Raw genomic sequence first — 17363 nt, 5'->3', positions numbered from 1 at the left:
TAAGGGTTCTTCTCCCATGGGATTTTCTTCCGAAAACATAGTTTACTTTGAGTCTGAGCAGGTCCACTGCCATCCTCTCTTGTCATCCTAGGGACATGGTCCCTGAAGGTTCCCATCCTCAGAGGCCCCAGAACGCCCCCTGTCTCTGACAGTCTGCCACTTCTACTGCCTTGGGGGGTTTAGGTCCAAGCTCTCACCTACCTTTGTAAGACACCTGGGGGTTGGAACTCTCCAACCCTTACTTTCTGAAATGCACATGGCAGTGCTTTGCACATAATATTCAATTCATATTTCTGGCGTGGTGCCACTGACCAAGTGTTTTTCAGGTAGAAGGATTTATTTCCTCATCTGCGAGAGAACTAAGGGTGGCATTATTGAATTCTAGTAATTAAGAGACCTGAGCCCTTGTTTTCAACTGATGATAGTCCTTGCATAATTTTTTAAAGAGTTATAATTCAACTTTATACAGAATTTTAAAGGTTTAAATAATAAAGAAAATGTTTGGGGTTAAAATATTGAGATTTCCTTGGTAATATTAATGGTCAAATAATATTTGACCAAATATCAGTTTATTCCATTGCTTTTATCTATTTTGATATTTCTGTTATTTTCCATTATAAACATTCTATGATGAATATCTTTGTGGACAAATTTTTTCTTCTCTATTTCAAAATATTTCTCTAGGATAGATGTCTAGAAATGGAGTTATGAACTTTTTAAAGATTCTTGATGTATATTTTTTTAACAGACTTTCCTTATGAATTTTATAACTATAATCTCTGCCGCTATGTATTTGATAGGATTATTGAAATATATGAATATATGTGGAAAATATGTAGAAACTTTTCTGAACTACCTGAAGGATAAATATTTTACAAACTAAATCCCAACCAATAAAACTGTTCATTTTGCTTTTCAAACTCCAGCTGGTATGAATTTTCATTCTTGCTAATACCTAGCAATATTCTTGCTAGTACCCAGTGACAGGTACTAATGGGAACCCTTTATTTTACCCATAGAATTCATATCCTGTGAATCTGCAAAAGATTTAAAAACAATAGGATCTTCGTGTTGAAAGAGTAAAATAATCAGTACCGGAATCCTGTTTACATAGCCCTGAGGGGTGGCCTCCTAGCCTCTGCTTAAACAGTTGAAATTATGAATGTTGGTTACCAAGCAAAACCATCTGTTCCCGATTTTACCTTTTTGCATTGTTCATTTATGTTGAGCTGACTTTTTGGAATCATATATTTTGGCTTCTGCTCAATACAACTCCCTAAATTTCCATGAAGCCAAGCTATGAGCCATAACTTGCGCTAATGGCAGGCCAAGGACGCCAGGACTATCCTCCTCTGCAGGGAAAAGTACGGAAAGGGAATTTTCTTCCAGGCAAAAACTGGAAGAATCTCTGAAATCAGGTCTATAACTTTACTCGTTCCTTCATTTTTGCATTGTGTGAGATAGGAAATCATTTGGGAAATTTAACGTAAGGTGGTTTCAATGTCATTCAAAAATGTGTCAATTTTCTAAAGTATTGGAATAAAATCTCTTTACATGTAACTAAACTTGGAAATGCCACAGCAATACACCTAACATTATCCAATTTCCTCAAATAAGAGACAGTGAGAGAAGTTAACTGTTTTTGCTTTTTTCTCCAGAAGCCAACGTAAGAGAAATGCACTTCCCAAATTTCCTTTAAGCAGAGTATAATTGGGATGTGCCGTTCGGTAAAATGGTCATTCGGGCTTCCGCAGTGGGGACCCATTTTCCCTAGTGTGCACAGACAAGAGTTTTCTTCTCTGAATGTTCCACATTTCTTCCTCTCCTACTGTGGCGTAAGCATGAGGTGACCCCCCAACCAGGAGGAGGTGTGGCTGCAGGCAGCAGGTGGAAGGAAAGTCAGCTTAGGAACAGCAGGTGCATCTACATATGTTCTGCTTACTGAGCAATGTGGGGGCTGACCACCCATACTGCTGGCAGTTGGGTCTTGTTCTGATTTCCTGCCAACTGGTGATAGGGACTTTTCCATATCAGGGACAGTAGTGCAAGGAGGAGATACAGCCAGCAATTCTATATCTTTCATGCATTCCTAAGGCTTTTGTTTTTGTTTTTGTCTTGTTTTGTTTCTGGCTTATTTTCTCTTGCTCTGTTTCTCACCTGCCTCCCAGGGCAAGGGAGGTGGATGCTGGGAATGGTGGCTCCTTTGGCAGTGGGGTTATCACCTAGAGTAACTAATGGGATTCTCTTTGTGTTCAGTCAGAATAACAATCTGATTAACTCTACCCTAGCCCTGACCCAGAGACACCTGTATTACAGCTTAATTGCATTCAAACCCCTAAAGCACCCAGGAAGGGAATTAAAAATGTTGTCTTTAAAAAAGCCTTTCGACCCACTGAAAGCCCACTGGACATAAGAACAACCAGACTCCTTGTAATTCTGGCATTCTGACACCAGAGACATACAACTCACCTACACAAATAGCAACTCCTATGTAGGCGACAGTGGTGATGAAAATGGCCAGCATGGTTCCTCTGGGGATGGCATCTTGGGGATCCTTTGAAGAAACAATGTGGCGGGATGAAGAGACAGGGTGCAATAAGAAATAGAAATGACTTGGAGTTATTACTGTATTTCAAATGTTTCGGCTACCCTTCCTGAGACAGGTTTGAAAGAAAAGATCAAGCAAATGGCAAAGTGGTGAGCCTGAGTTCTTTTTGGACGAATATAAGGTGTTCAAGGTGAATAAAGAAATCTCTAGAACTTTGCGCCGAATAGAAGAGATGTCTAACTGTCCAGGACAGAGTTTTTATAGAAAAGTAGACCAGTTAGCTCACTCACTAAGCGTCTCCCTCCCCTTTATCTCCTGTGAATTTCATGCAGATATATCAAACCTTAAAGTATTAGGGGAAAGACGCAAACACACCCTGCACATTGATGTACCTTTTTTTTTTTTTTTAAGATTTTATTTATTTATTTGACAGAGAGAGAGAGACACAGCGAGAGAGGGAACACAAGCAGGGGGAGTGGGAGAGGGAGAAGCAGGCTTCCCGCGGGGCAGGGAGCCCGATGCAGGGCTCGATCCCAGGACCCTGGGATCATGACCTGAGCTGAAGGCAGACGCTTAACGACTGAGCCACTCAGGCGCCCCAGCGCATTGATGTACCTTGACGATATCTGTGTGTGGGTATTAGTTTTGTACTAAGCTTAGGCTTGCTTTAAAAATAAATAACTTTGAAGCAAAAAAGATGATCTGCTAAGTTCTCCAATCCCTCAAATTTCCCATTTGGAATCTAGTTCAGGAATGACTGCTATGGGAGATATTTAATTTCCATAAGCAGGCATAAAGAAAGAGGCAAATTTAAGCTTATACCAGAAAATGGGCTTTTCTTTTTTGCTTATGCATGTATATAAATTCACTGGGCTGAGCTCACATCATATATAACATACCATTTTATATCCTGTTTTGGGGGCTAAATCATAGCATAATCAATTTCCAAGCACTATAACTTTTAAATTATTGAATTAAACTTAACAGGGATTATTAAATAGAGATTTCAGTGTACTCTTGCTTATACAAGGCAGTGCCTGGCATATAGAAGGAGTCAATAAATATTGAATTGAGGGAAGCGCAATCTCAGTAGATATTAGTCCCCCCACCAGAGGACCTGAGATGTATCAATACAAATAAGCAATAAATGTAGTTAAAGTTTAAGCTTTTTTGTTTTTGTTTTTAACTCAAATCTGCTGATCAAATCCATCAGAGAGGCCAACTCATGGTAAATTTCCAACCTGACAGCTGGAAATAACTATACAAGAGAATTTGCCCTTAATGGGAGTAAGTCAGCTCCATGGAGCCACTCTGTGGTCATTGATTCTCACTCCTTTAGGAATATTTGTACATAGGCCTAGTTTTGCTGCATATATACCTAGTCTCCTCCTTCCAAACTATTGTCTGCAAAAGTGATTTTGGCTAATGAGTGCAGTTGAACAGCACGTCAAAGAAGAAGAAAGTAATTGTGGCTGAAATAGGCCTCACTCAATCTTCCAATTCATGGTATGTTTCAAGTTTTATTTTATAAACTATTTCTTGTGATCTGAGTGAAATGGGAAGATTAATTTAAGTGGGAAGAAAGGAAATATATATATAAAGATAAGAGGTGTGAAGGTGGAGGGCAGTCATGTACCTCAAACATGAAAGCTTAGCTTTTATGTAGAACCATCTCCTACAAACTCTGAAATTACTTACTTAGAATTTACATGAAGGTCAGACTTGACCCAATATACATCAGGATGTCAGTATCTTAATGTGTGATCATATATTTACTCTGTCTGCTCTGGCTCCTTTTCTCCTACACAGGGACCAGGACTTTGACAAATTCTTATTTTTTATTCTAAATGTTAGTTTCCATCTCCCCAGCTGTAACCTAAAAATCTAACCTTCCTTCACCTTTCTTTATTGGATATTATTTTTTTTCTTAAGACAGAATACACAAGCAATCTATTAGATTGCTGCTTTTTGAGTGTCAAGCACATCTAATCTTGCATCTCTGAAGCCACATCTTAACTATCTTGATTAGATTTGGGTACCTCCCACATCTTCTCCTAGGCACATATTTACAGATTATCAATTAGCATTAACCAATGGAAGGCTCAGGGTGGGAACTTAGTAGCATCCCCTTGTGCCAACTCTTGTTGTCACTGGCAGCCTGAAGTGCCATCTGGAGAAGGATTCTGAGGCTGTGAACAGAGGTAACGTCTTGCATATCCCTACAGTGTATAAATAATACATGTTTACTAAGTTGAAATGAATCTATAATGTGATTATTTCTAGTTTCACTCTCAGAGAAATCCTATCTTTAAGTACTGAAATTTCCTTGTCACTTTCCAACATGTGGTCACCTCTCAGTTCCTAACGTGTTTGACCACTCTGGCTTTGATCATGTTAATTATTACTTCTCAGACATTCTCCTCTCTTGACCTTCATGATCCCACTCTCTGTTGAGTTCCTTACCTTCTAGATGGCTGTCTTTCTTCTTCATGGACTCCTTTTCTACCACTAACATTTTGAATGTCACCTGGGCACTTTCTTGGTCCTTTGCTCTGCTCCCTCTTACACAGACCTGGGTGAACTCATTCATGCCATGGCCCCAGTCCTGCCCTAGATCCTTCCCAGAGCTCCAGACTCATAAATCTAGTGACCCACTAGACATCTCCACTCTGATGTCCTTTTGCCACTGCAACCTAAATGGCCAAATCTGAGCTTCTTTATTAACCTCATCAATTACAGCATGGAATCAATTCAGTAGGTTGGTTGCATCCAGCATTAAAAGAATACAATAGAATAGAACTGATGGGGCAACATCAGCAGACATCATTTGTAATAAAGTTAAGAACTGCTCGGGGAAAATTTTGTATGTGTGCACTGGATTGTGATGTATAGTGTTTTCTGACTGCAGATCATAGTAGAAAACACTCTTTCCGTTTCCTCTCCTAACCCTAACAAAAAGCTATCCCTTTGATCCAGACTGCTGTGATATCTTCTAATTGGTCTTTCTGCCTTCGGTCTCCCTACCTATCACCCCCCCACCCTCTAACCCATCGTTTCAAGCTGCTAATAGGCTTTTTCTAAAACAAATGTACACATATCACTCCCTGATCTAACTTCCGTAGTGTCTCTGGCTAGTTTTGGGATAATATCCAAACTCCCTTTTCTGTAGTTTAAAGTATCTTTGCATTCTACTTAATAGCATATATTAGTGTATACACTGAAAGTTAAGATTACTTGCAAAATCACTTAAATATTTTTAAGTAGAAATAATGCAAATTCTTACAATACTATGACTGCATGTGCCCTGAAAATCATGACAGAACATTCTCTACATTTTCTTTATATAGAAACTCAAACTCAGAGATTTCTCAGTACCGATTGATAGAGAAATAAAGCTCCTTACTAGTATAGCATCCCTAATCAAGTTAGCATTCATCTTGGGAGAAAGGAACTTTAAGTCTTGCCATTTTAGATAGGGATATCTTCTGGTTCTTTGCTTACTCCCAGCATGTCAGGACACAGAAGGTCCTTTATAAACATGCTTATGAAAATGTTGCTGAAACAATTTTACTTGCATACCCCATTCCACATGTCAACTGATTTCCATCAGCAGCATCTTTCCCTGTGCCCTTTGACATTCCAGGCCTTCTGTTCCAAATGTCCCTCTCTTCTTTATTCTGTTGATGAACCCCTATTTGTCCCTTGAAATCTGGATGGAGTGTCCCTGTCGTCTGAAGGCCTTCCCTTACTTCTTCAGGGACAGGCAATTACTGTTTCCTCTTTCCCTTGTACATGATTCTGTTCTTGCTTCTCGTGACTCAGACAGAGTAAATCTGTTTTCACCTTAGACCACGAGCAACTTGAAGGGAGGACTGTGCTCTTCTTTGCTTCCCCAGTGTCTGGCGTTTGCAGGTGCTCTGTAAGTGTTGGCTGAGCTGAACTGACAACTAAGCATCTAATACGAACTTGTTTCTAAGGAAAGTACAATATTCTTTCATTTAAATATGTGCTTACAGTTGACAGAATTTTAAATCAGTGACCTCCAATACTTTTCCAAATCTGAGGAACTGGCAGCTCCACATCCATAGCTAAATTTTGTTAAGTAGTGATACTTAACTACTCGAATCATTTTGAACAAGTTACTTAATTTTCTGAGTCTCCACCTAATCTATTTTATGCCATATCTCAGCCCAAGAATTTACCATGGCACTGTGGTCCCTAATATGACAAATCAAAATGCCTTTATTCATTCACTCAATAAATATTTATTGAAACCTTCCTAGCTCTGAGGAGGCAGCAATGAATATAACCAAAGGCAAGGTCCCCACTCTCACAGACTTACATTCCAGAGCAAGCACCTCTTGCTCGGGTCTCACCAGTGACGATTTCCCCTTGTATTATAAGGTCATCCAGCCTCATCAGGGCTTCTCCAGTTAAACTTACTATTTCCAGTATCCCCATGCCTGACTGTTCTTTTGTCTTCTCTGTCTGGAATACCCTTATATTTTCTCAACAATAGTCAATATTGAGCTTTTGCTCTAAGTTCACACTTCAAAGTAACTTCCTTGAGGAAATCATCCCAGACTTAACAATTATCTGTTTATTGTGTTTATCTCACAATTTATTTAGACATTACATATGATGTTCATTTATACATGTCTCTTATAAATATTTCTTGTCTTCCGAAGTTGATTATAGATGTATTGAGGTACCTCTGTCTTCTCCTTTTTTGTATATGGTAGAGACCGTTTACTATCCCCTAATATCCAGTCTCACCTTCCTCCTTTTAACACAAGAACTCCCTAAAATTCTAGGCTCATGGCTGCCCAGCTAGAGACTGCATTTCCCAGCCTTCTTTGCAACAAGGCAAGGTCACAGAGACTAAATTCTGGCCAATGGAATGTCAGCAGAAATAATACATGCAAGGTCCATGAATTGCTTGCCCTCTATTCCTTACTCCTCTTCCCGTGGGCAGGAACATGATCTTGGAAGTGACTGGTCATCTTGGACCTTGCAGGTGAGGGCATACCCTAAGGGAGTGGTAAATCAAGAGAGGTGATCTGGGATCCTGGGCTACCATGTGGAGTGGACTTTTCTTATTCCACTGCATGGCCTATGAGTTCAGATTTTTATCCACTAGAAAAATAAACTTCTATCTTTTTAGGTCACTGCTACTAGTCTTTTATAAAACATTCAAACCAATATTCTAACAGTGCTCCTTACAGTACTTAACATAAAGTAATATGAATGGAGTGCTAAATAAATACCATTTAAATGAGTGAATATTTCTCTGAATTTAATGACATAAAAATTCACTAATAAAGTGATTTTTTGGAGGGGGAGGGATTGGGTGGGGTGTTTTTTTTCCTGAATGTTATGTGTTTTTGTTCCTTAGATGTTTAAAAGAGAAAGGCTTGTTCTGATATTCTTTTTACTGAGCTATTTTCATTTTGTTGGAAATGTTATACACTGCCAATATTCTCTATCCTTCCGGTCTCACTGAATAAGACTTTTGGATGGACTGTCGGAAACAGGATGGTCTGGCATTAAAAGAGAGAACTAGGGCGCCTGGGTGGCTCAGTTGGTTAAGCGACTGCCTTCGGCTCAGGTCATGATCCTGGAGTCCCTGGATCGAGTCCCGCATCGGGCTCCCTGCTTGGCAGGGAGTCTGCTTCTCCCTCTGACCCTCCTTCCTCTCATGCTCTCTGTCTCTCATTCTCTCTCTCGCAAATAAATAAAATCTTAAAAAAAAATAATAATAAATAAATAAATAAAAGAGAGAACTATTAAATTACTGGGGACCCTTACAGAAATGTTGGTTTTAACATCAGTAGAGAACTATGGTCACTGTTGACCTCTACAGCTTGTGTTGCTCACCAACAGCACCACAACTTCCCAGGATTACAAGAGCAGAGGAAAATGACATACCTCCAAGTCTCCTGAGATATTGGCACCAGCAAGAATCCCAGTAGCTGCTGGGAAAAAAATGGCAAAGACAGAGAAGAAGCCTTCACCTTTTGTGAAGCTGGGCCCAAAGTTTTCCGCAAATATTGATGCTGCAACACAAATAATGAGAACATTATCTTGTAGACTTTCTTTACAGAAAAGGAGATACGGTTATTTTTAGCTTCTATCAATGTATCATGCAAATGGATCCCTATATTCTAAATGGAATGAATTTGAAGATGTTGGTATACTCTCGACGAACCTCATGTCAATATTTGCCAAGAGTCAGTATGTGTATATATCACAAGGTTTTAGATCTCTAGGACATAGCTCTGAAAATTTTTGGGGGGGACAACAGAGACCCAGGCCTCCAGATTTTTTAGAACCTAGAAGATTGAAAAAGAGGGAAATGGAGACTTTTTCTCATGACCATGCTGGCATATTCACAAATATACCACACATGTACCCTGCCTTACACATACACAACTCCTTTCTTATGTGCATAAATATTCTAATCAAACACAGCTTTTCTATGCTTTTTTTTTTTTTTAAATTGGAGGAGAAACTTGTGGGTGAAACTATCTTAAAATTTTGCTACTTATGTTCTAACCTTCCCAGTCCTTGCTCCCAGAGATTAGATCTTAAATTCTATACCAAATTTTCATATATAGGAAAAGAATAGTAGCAAGGAACTTCAGTCATAAAATAATACTATCCCACAGGGTCTCAACAAATTACTTAAATGAGAAGAGAACGATGTAGAAGAAAAACAGAAATGGAGGGAAGAAAAACACAAACAAAAGAATCTGGGGTGATGCAAAAACAAGGGAAGAAAGCTTAAATCATCAGAAAAAATACAGCAGGGGCTAGAAGGAGGGAAAAGAATAGAAAGGAAAAGGATATTAACATGCCAAGCAAACAAGACAAATTTTACAAAGAAAAAGAATCAGGAAGAAAGAGGTGATCTGATACCAAAAGGAAACAGACACTAACAACTGAATCAATGATGAAGGGAAATATTTTTTAAATCTCAGCAGTGGATTCTTGAGTAAGCTAGAGTGGAAAGCTAGGATGGTGTGTATAGGCGGAGGAGAATTTCATGCTTTGTGACATCCCCTCAGGATCCTATGCCAACTCCTACAATCTTTTGTGCTTGAAAACCTGACAGTGATGCTTAACTAGGTAATGCTATAAATAAGCAAGGTACAAAAAAGTTTAGCAGGGGGATGCCTGGCTGGCTCAGGAGGTGGAGCATGTGACTCTTGATCTTAGAATTGTAAGTTCGAGCCCCATGTTGAGTGTAGAGATTACTTAAAAGTAAAATCTTAAAAAAAAAAAAAAAAGTCTAGCAGGAAAATGACCATGTTTGGCTTTAGTGTTCTCAACGGTTGAGCAAATTGTTCGAACTATGTTCTCTTTCCTTGCATGTACAATTCTACTTCCTCTATTTGATGGCAACAACAATTTGTCCCACACTTAAATGTTTTCAAAGCACTTTTGCATCCACTATCTGATTTACTTCTCAAAAGTCCCCTCAGGAAGTTGTTATCACCCACACTTCAGCAGGGAAATGTGAACCCCAAACATGTTAGGTGACTGGTCTAGCTGGCAAGCAGCAGGGTTGAGACTCACTCTGGATCTCCTGAGTCCAATCCCAGGCTCTTCCCCGGATCACACTTGGATTCTAATGGCTGACGTGGGGGTAACAGGGGTGGTGATGGAGGTGGGCAGTGGAGAACCACTGATTGTCAAGCAACTCATTTGTCACACATACCTTGGTAGTTAAAGAAACCTCTGGACTTCTTCTCATTGTTGGATGGAATGACGGTTCCAATGAAGAAGTTTGCAATAGCAATGAGGAGAATGACCAGAAGTATCACCTGAGCCTGGAATGGCAAAGTAAAAGGAGGCCAGCTCAAGAATTACTTAACAAAGTTTTACATAATTACAAAAGTCATGTCTACTGAAAGTCCACTGGACAAAGACTCTATCTGGTTCTTCTGATTAAAACTACAATCCAGAGTCGTTAATAGTGTATCTTACGGAATGGTATCTTAACAAGCCTTTTCTGACCTGAGTGTAAAAGTTACATTTCAATGGAGGCATGTGCTTGGGCACTTGAAGGTGACATTTCAAAAACATTCCAAGTACTAGGTGAGTAACTTACTGCAGTGCCCTCAGGAATATAAATGGAGCCCAGAGTTTTATCGCTGATAAGAGTTTATTTCTTTTCTAGGCAGAGTGCTTATGGATTCTTTCCTTTCCCAGTGCTAAGTGCAACAGGAATTGCATTAATAACACAGTAATCCACAGAGTTCCCGTGATGCTTAGTACACTTGATGTTGGGCTACCAGTGTGTACCCAGCAGAAGTGGTTTGCAAGGTTGACCGATCAAATTGTCTTTCTTTGTCCCCCTTTTTCCCTGCTGACATTTCAAGGGTCTATTGGCTTGGCATTCCCATATGCTGTTCCCTCTGTAGGGAATGCACTTCTCCCTACTCTTTGCCTAACTATTCCTTCTTCTCATCCTTTAAGCCTTAGTTACTTTGTTACTCAGAGAGGACTTTCTTGACCACTGAATCTAAATAATAACAGCTAACATTCACTGAGGGTTTACAATAACGGACAGATTTCACTTTACCAGTATTCTTTCAGATAAATAATACTACCAATAACTGTCTGAAGTAGGTAATATTGCTATCATCATTTTAAAGATAAAGAAACTGAGGCACAGAGAGGTTAGGCACATTTTTCAAGGTCATACAGATGTAAACCAGATTCAAATCCAGGTGCTGTGGCAACAGAGCTAGAGCTTTAAACCTACCCTCTACCACCCTGAAGCTACATTGCCTCCCTCAGGGAATAAAGTCATTGTAAGTAGATTCCCATTGTTTATTTCCTTTATAGCATGTTCACAATTTACCATTCTATATTTACTTGTTTGTCTACTTGATCATTACTCATATCCCCACAGACCACAGTACGTTCAACTAGGTGCAGGACTGTGCCTGTCTGGGTCACCCCGGGTCACCACTGAATATCCAGTACCTAGCAGAATGCCCAGCACCTAATAAGCACTGAATTAATTTTCGTTTGATGTGAATGCATAATCCACAAATAAACGCTGTATAGGAATGTTTCTCATTGCCTTATGGAGGTGGGCGGGTTTGGCCACTTTTCAATCTCTGGGGACCTCTTAAAGTCTAGGTACCGTATCTTCAGGCTCTTAAGACCAGTTGCAATTATACCAGTCACTGTAGAGTTATAAATCAGATCAAAGACATGCTCCTGTCGTTCAGAAATTTACTGTGTTACTACTAGTTAAATCCAGATATTGTCTAGTTCCAGGACTTACTCCTGAAGTACTGCGTCTCGAGGGAGAACGATAGTTTCGGCCTTTATTCCCTTCTCCCATTTCCTTTGGGCTTCAGGCACCCACAGTCAGCTGGAAAATGCGACACCAGGGGTGGGACTGGGAGATGCAGGTTTCCAGCATGGACTGTTCCTACGATCATAAGGGGCCTGGGTGTGAAGATGGAAGAAACTGAGGTGTCTCTGTCACAGTGGTGACCACACAGAGAAGGACAAAGTACAGGCCCGATCATGTGACACACGAGCAGGGAGTCCTGACTGCCTGTACCTTGGGTTTGGAGGGCTTGGGGCTCCCCCCAGTGCTAACCTGCAACTTTCGCTATAGCAAATAATAATAGCAATTCTTTTTGAAGATGGGGTTTGTTCTATTCCTGCAATTTGGTCAAGACCGAGCAGCGGTGGTTGATGACATCATTTTGAGAAAAATCACCTTTGCTTCCCATTCCATTCCAGCTACTGAAATTCCTAAAAGAATCACCACTGTGATGGAGCCGATTATCCGAATGTCGTTGGTTGGATCCACCATCATTGAGTTGCTCTCCTGGAACAACAACGAAAATCACTAAAATGGTTAGAGACGGAGCTTTTTTTTTTTTTTTTTGCCTGTGTGTCATATTGTAAAATTGAATAGTAAGAAGAAATACTGTGCACTAATGACCATTTGGATAATGGAAAAGCGAGGTGCTCCTAAATCAGAGATTAGCATTATTTCGTCCTATAATAACAGGCCACTGGTAGCCAAAGTTAGGAGTTGGAAAGTCTAGATGCTCATTCTAGTCACAGCTTTTAAATCTATTGTTGCGCCGAGATAAGTATGTGTACATGTAAACACAATGTTTTGTTTCACAGGGATGATTATTTTTGTGTGTCAAGGGGAATCTTAGAGAAATAAAACTGAGTGGTTTTCCATGTGAATATTGGAAAATGCATGTTATTCAATTAAATAACAAACTCCATAATCCAGATAATGCATTTCTTGAAGATCACATACCTTATGAACTATATAATCCACTCATTTACTTATCTAATTTTCCAATAAAGGTCCTTTATTACTGATTGAATTCAGTGAATGCTATCACTACCACGAAAGGAGAACTAGAAGTTAGTTCACATACCAGCTAGTTAACACGCTCACAGACGACTGTCGAGATGGCGTACCTAAGCTAGGAAATGCTTAGTTTTCTGCAGTGAGTTGTTCTAATGTTTGAACTGTCTTTCCCTTTGGAAATCTATAACCATAGTAGTAATATTGCTGCTGATAATAGCACCCATTATTTATCTTTTGTTTCATATTTTACACAGTATTTCATGTACATTATTTCATCTGTTCTGTACCACATTTCTATGAAATACACAGAACAGCATTAAAAGCCCATATGATAGATTTGAGAAACAACGTTCAGATGAATAGAGGGACTGGCCCAGAATATCTCAGCTGATCAATATGAGAGCCAGGATTCCAAGCCAGTTCTGATGCCAAGCCTAGAGCTCCTTCAACTATATCCAACTTCCACATTCTACAGAACAAATCTATTTCCTTTCATCTTGCTATAATGATAACCTCTTAGTGCCCTGAAAAGGCAAATTGAACTGAATTATCTTACTTGGCTGAAGAAAAGAAAAACTTTTAATTACCTTAAGAAGATCTACCACCGTTTCAGCAAATCCCACCACATACATAGCAACAGCCACCGCATTGGCAAAAGCAAAGATCAAGCCTATAGATCCACCGAACTCGGGCCCTAAGCTTCTGGAAATAAGATAGTAGGCCCCACCTAAAACAAAAAATGAACATGCTTTACTCTGAGGAACTGCTAAGGGATTTAGTTTCTATGACCAAATAGTTTTGAATAATTTTTCTTCTAACAAACATATTGCAACTTCCTAATAATTTTAGGAATCTTGTGTTACTTTAATGAATAAGTTAGCCTTTCTTTGTACTCTGAGAATGATAATAGAACACAATAGAATTATCCTGACTTAGTAAGTTCTGATTTATTAAAACCCAATTGTACACAAATTGTATGCAAATAAGACTACAGCAAACTTTACCAAAACAAAATGCTTTGCTTTCTTTTCTTTTCTTTTTCTTTTTAAAATTTATTTATTTGACAGGGAGAGACACAGCGAGAGAGGGAACACAAGCAGGGGGAGTGGGAGAGGGAGAAGCAGGCTTCCTGCCAAGCAGGGAGCCTGATGCGGGGCTCGATCTCAGGACACGGGGATCATGACCTGAGCCGAAGGCAGACGCTTAACAACTGAGCCACCCAGGCGCCCCAAAATGCTTTGCTTTCTAAAAAAAATTCATCGGTGAGTTCAAATCAATAATGTAATCAAAGTAAAATTTTATATTTGGAATTTCCAGGAACAGGTAGTCCTAGGCAGAAAATGAAGTAGGTGAAGTTTATCATTGCTATTCTACCTTCCTTTCTGGTATACTTTTCCGATATATATTTTCTGCATAAAAAGGTATCTGTATGCAGGGCTCCTGGGTCGTGCAGTTGGTTGAGCGCGGACTCTTGGTTTTGGCTCAGGTCCTGGTCTCAGAGTCTTGGGACTGAGCCCCACGTCGGGCTCTGCTCTCAGCTCAGAGTCTGCTAAGGTTTCTCTCTTCCTCTGCCACCCCCACAAATAAATAAATAAAATTTTAAAAAAAGGTATCTGTATAGTGCTATGTATTATCCACTCTATAAATTGGAATTGGTTATATGTTTTTAGCTCAAGAAGGCAAGATTATTGCCAAATACCTATGGCGGTGGTAAATGGGAAGAAAGATAGGGAGGGCTTAGAACAATCGCTTCTCCTTTGGACCTTGAAAAGATGTTCTATATGTGGCCGTGAATTTCTTTCTTTGCACATGAAAAGACTGAGCTGCCTTGGTTACTCTTAGAGGGTAGTGAGAGCAGGTAAAAAAAAGACTAGGTGTTGAGAGGCCTAGTAGCTAGATGCTCTGAGTGACCATAGGAAACTAATGACTTCCTCTAAGGAGCTAGTCTTAGAGGTGGGCAGAATTGGTAGAGGAATGACACTGAACAAACATATCTCAAAACAAAAACAAAACTATCTTTTACGGAAAAGGAATTTCCTCCACTGCAGTAACTCCTCTGGGTTAAAGGGTCAAAGCTCTCTTTAGAAATGTAACCAATTATTTGGGTGGAGCAAATCCCCATTATCTCCTTTGTCCACAGGACATTAAATAAATTAGCTAGCCAGTTACTTCAGCTTGGTCAAAATGAGAGAGGGGCAGGGGAAGCTGTGAGAGGATGTGTGTTTGTGGAAGGGAGAGTGCTCTTAGAAGGTCCTGGGTAGGGAAACCCGGATAAGGTACCCAAGTTGCGGCCCCAGGAGAAGCCAAATAGAATGGGAGGGGGAGGGGTGCCTGGGTGGCTTAGTCGTTAAGCGTCTGCCTTTGGCTCTGGTCATGATCCTGGGATCGAGCCTCGCATTGCCCCCGGCATCGGGCTCCCTGCTCAGCGGGAAGCCTGCTTCTCCCTCTCCCACTCTCCCTGCTTGTGTGCCCTCTCTCCCTGTCTCTCTCTGTCAAATAAATAAATAAAATCTTTAAAAAACCCCAAAAAGAATGGGTGGGGGAAGACAGGAATTAGAAGCAATGATAAACCTTGCCCTCTTCATTTTCCACCTAGGCCTGCTTATTCCTGGATGATTTAAAAGTAACTCTTTGTTCTGTTTAGTTGTTTCTATTTTCTTTTGAAGGATCTTCTCAGGACTGGGGGCCACTGGGAGCGTTGTGTTGGGGTGAACTCTGAGGGCTTATTAAGCAGGGAGTGTCAACTGGGGTGCTAAGTGGGCCTGGGAAGAGAGCCAGCAGGGCCTGGCCAAGGCACAAATAAACCATATATTTTACTGTAATTATTTATGCCTTCTTTCTAGACACCCAGTCACTCTCTATAAACATGTTTAATCACGGGAAATGGGTCAAAGAAAACCTTCTGGAGATCTCTTAATTTTAGTTGAGAGAATTTTGCCTTGATGTTTAAATTTGGGTTAGTTCATTTTGTTTTAAGGCTTTGGGGACTAATTATGAATATGCAAATTTTACTTCCAACATTAAACCAACTGTAGACATTACTCTGTAAGCCAAGCTTGTAGTCATAAGTAAATGAATTGACTTACCTCCTCTTACTACTCCATTTGTGCAAATAGCGGACATAGAAATACCTGTGAGTGTTGTCACCACCACACTCAGGCCGATGATGATGACTCCAAGACCTGCAAAATCCCCCAAGAAATGTGTTTGACTCCAGTACATCAAGAAGTCACCAGCACTTGAGGAGGCGGCGGTCTGAGTCTTGTCACAGAAGGGTCAGTCTCCCCATGAAAAACCTGAAATGTTCTAAAAGATCCCAGTCCATGAAGGTCTCGGAAGCACCTGAAATGCACTAAACTTTAAAATTGACGCCATGTCCAGGAATCATTTCCCCAGAGACACCGGCAAGGGGTTTGCAGACTGGCCTGAAAAAGAAAACATTCGCCGGAGGAATTTGAGCACCTGGAAACCATGAGCTGCAATGTGCCCGAGGGTTCCATTAGAGGAGATCCCACAGCTGAGTGGGATCTGAGTGGCGCGGACCAGGACTGAGCTCACGGTACCTTAGGTTTCCTTCTGCATCTGGCGTCAAGCTCAGTGGGCTCCTTGCTTGCTCCAGTCAAAGAGAAGTATATAAAAACTTTTCCTACCCGTGGCAAGCGATGAGGGCATTAGGTATCTTAGAAATGTTACCTCCACGAACAAACCCGTTAGTCGCTATTGCAGAAGTTGACAACCCAGTAATAGAAGTTACCATGGTGGAAAGAAGAATTATGAGAACTCCAAGACCTGTTAGCAATGAAAGATAAAAGATAGTACGTTTTACTTTTCTTACTTGGATTCCCTATTGCTGCAAACTATACTGCCTCTGATTTAAGTTTTCACGTCCACGCCTGGGGCCCCAGGGGAGTTGCTTTGTGCTCGGGAGAAACAGGTTTGCCTGGCATAAAGATCAAGTCCGAGGCCTACTCATTACGATGAAGGATGGTTTCCAAAAGTAAACACAATCTAAAATGCGGCCCTGGAAAGGAAAAGTTGACTTATGCTGGTGTCCTGGGAGACAAACTACCCTGGCTGCGAAAAGAGAAAACATGACATTTGACCTTCTCGCTTGCTTGAGAGGAACCTGCATGAGAAAGTTGGGGGTTTGACAAAGGTTAAATCCTTCCCCATTTTTCTTGCATCTCTCTTGCCTGGAGGGGAAAAAAAGGAACCAACTTGGATTACCTTTGAAAACACTCCAGAAAGGTCAGCTGGTGGACTATCTGAGCCTAGGTTGCCTTTACCTTACAAATGATCGTGCAGGTCACAAGTTTAATTACCTCCTCTGACATATCCATTTGTGGCAATAGCAGAGGTGGATAAACCAGTGATACCAGTCACTGTCACGGCTAAGCCGATGATAATCACACCAAGACCTCAGTTGAGAGAGGAAAAATAAAGGCAATT

The 17363-nt window shown here is 40.5% G+C and overlaps 1 protein-coding gene across 3 annotated transcripts in view; it reads right to left on the bottom strand.

The window, feature by feature from the left end:
* SLC12A1 (solute carrier family 12 member 1) overlaps positions 1-17363 on the bottom strand; it is an 86464-nt gene that overhangs the window by 53719 nt on the left and 15382 nt on the right. Inside the window, exons 4-9 of one of the 3 annotated variants that reach the window (XM_034994855.1) lie at positions 17237-17332; positions 13502-13641; positions 12297-12407; positions 10269-10380; positions 8477-8604; positions 2470-2554 (exon numbers count right to left, since the gene is read on the bottom strand). In XM_034994855.1, coding sequence (XP_034850746.1) covers positions 2470-2554; positions 8477-8604; positions 10269-10380; positions 12297-12407; positions 13502-13641; positions 17237-17332 — 672 coding nt within the window. Of the gene's footprint in view, positions 1-2469; positions 2555-8476; positions 8605-10268; positions 10381-12296; positions 12408-13501; positions 13642-16000; positions 16097-16607; positions 16704-17236; positions 17333-17363 lie in introns of all 3 variants that reach the window. The other 2 variants (XM_034994853.1, XM_034994854.1) reach the window with 2 other exon arrangements.

The sequence above is a fragment of the Mirounga leonina genome, unplaced genomic scaffold (genome assembly GCF_011800145.1).
Source record: "Mirounga leonina isolate KUSES-001 unplaced genomic scaffold, KU_Mleo_1.0 Mir_91, whole genome shotgun sequence".
NCBI lineage: Eukaryota > Metazoa > Chordata > Mammalia > Carnivora > Phocidae > Mirounga > Mirounga leonina.
The sequence above is the reverse complement of the archived record's forward strand: the minus strand, read 5'-3'. Positions and strand labels throughout refer to the sequence as shown.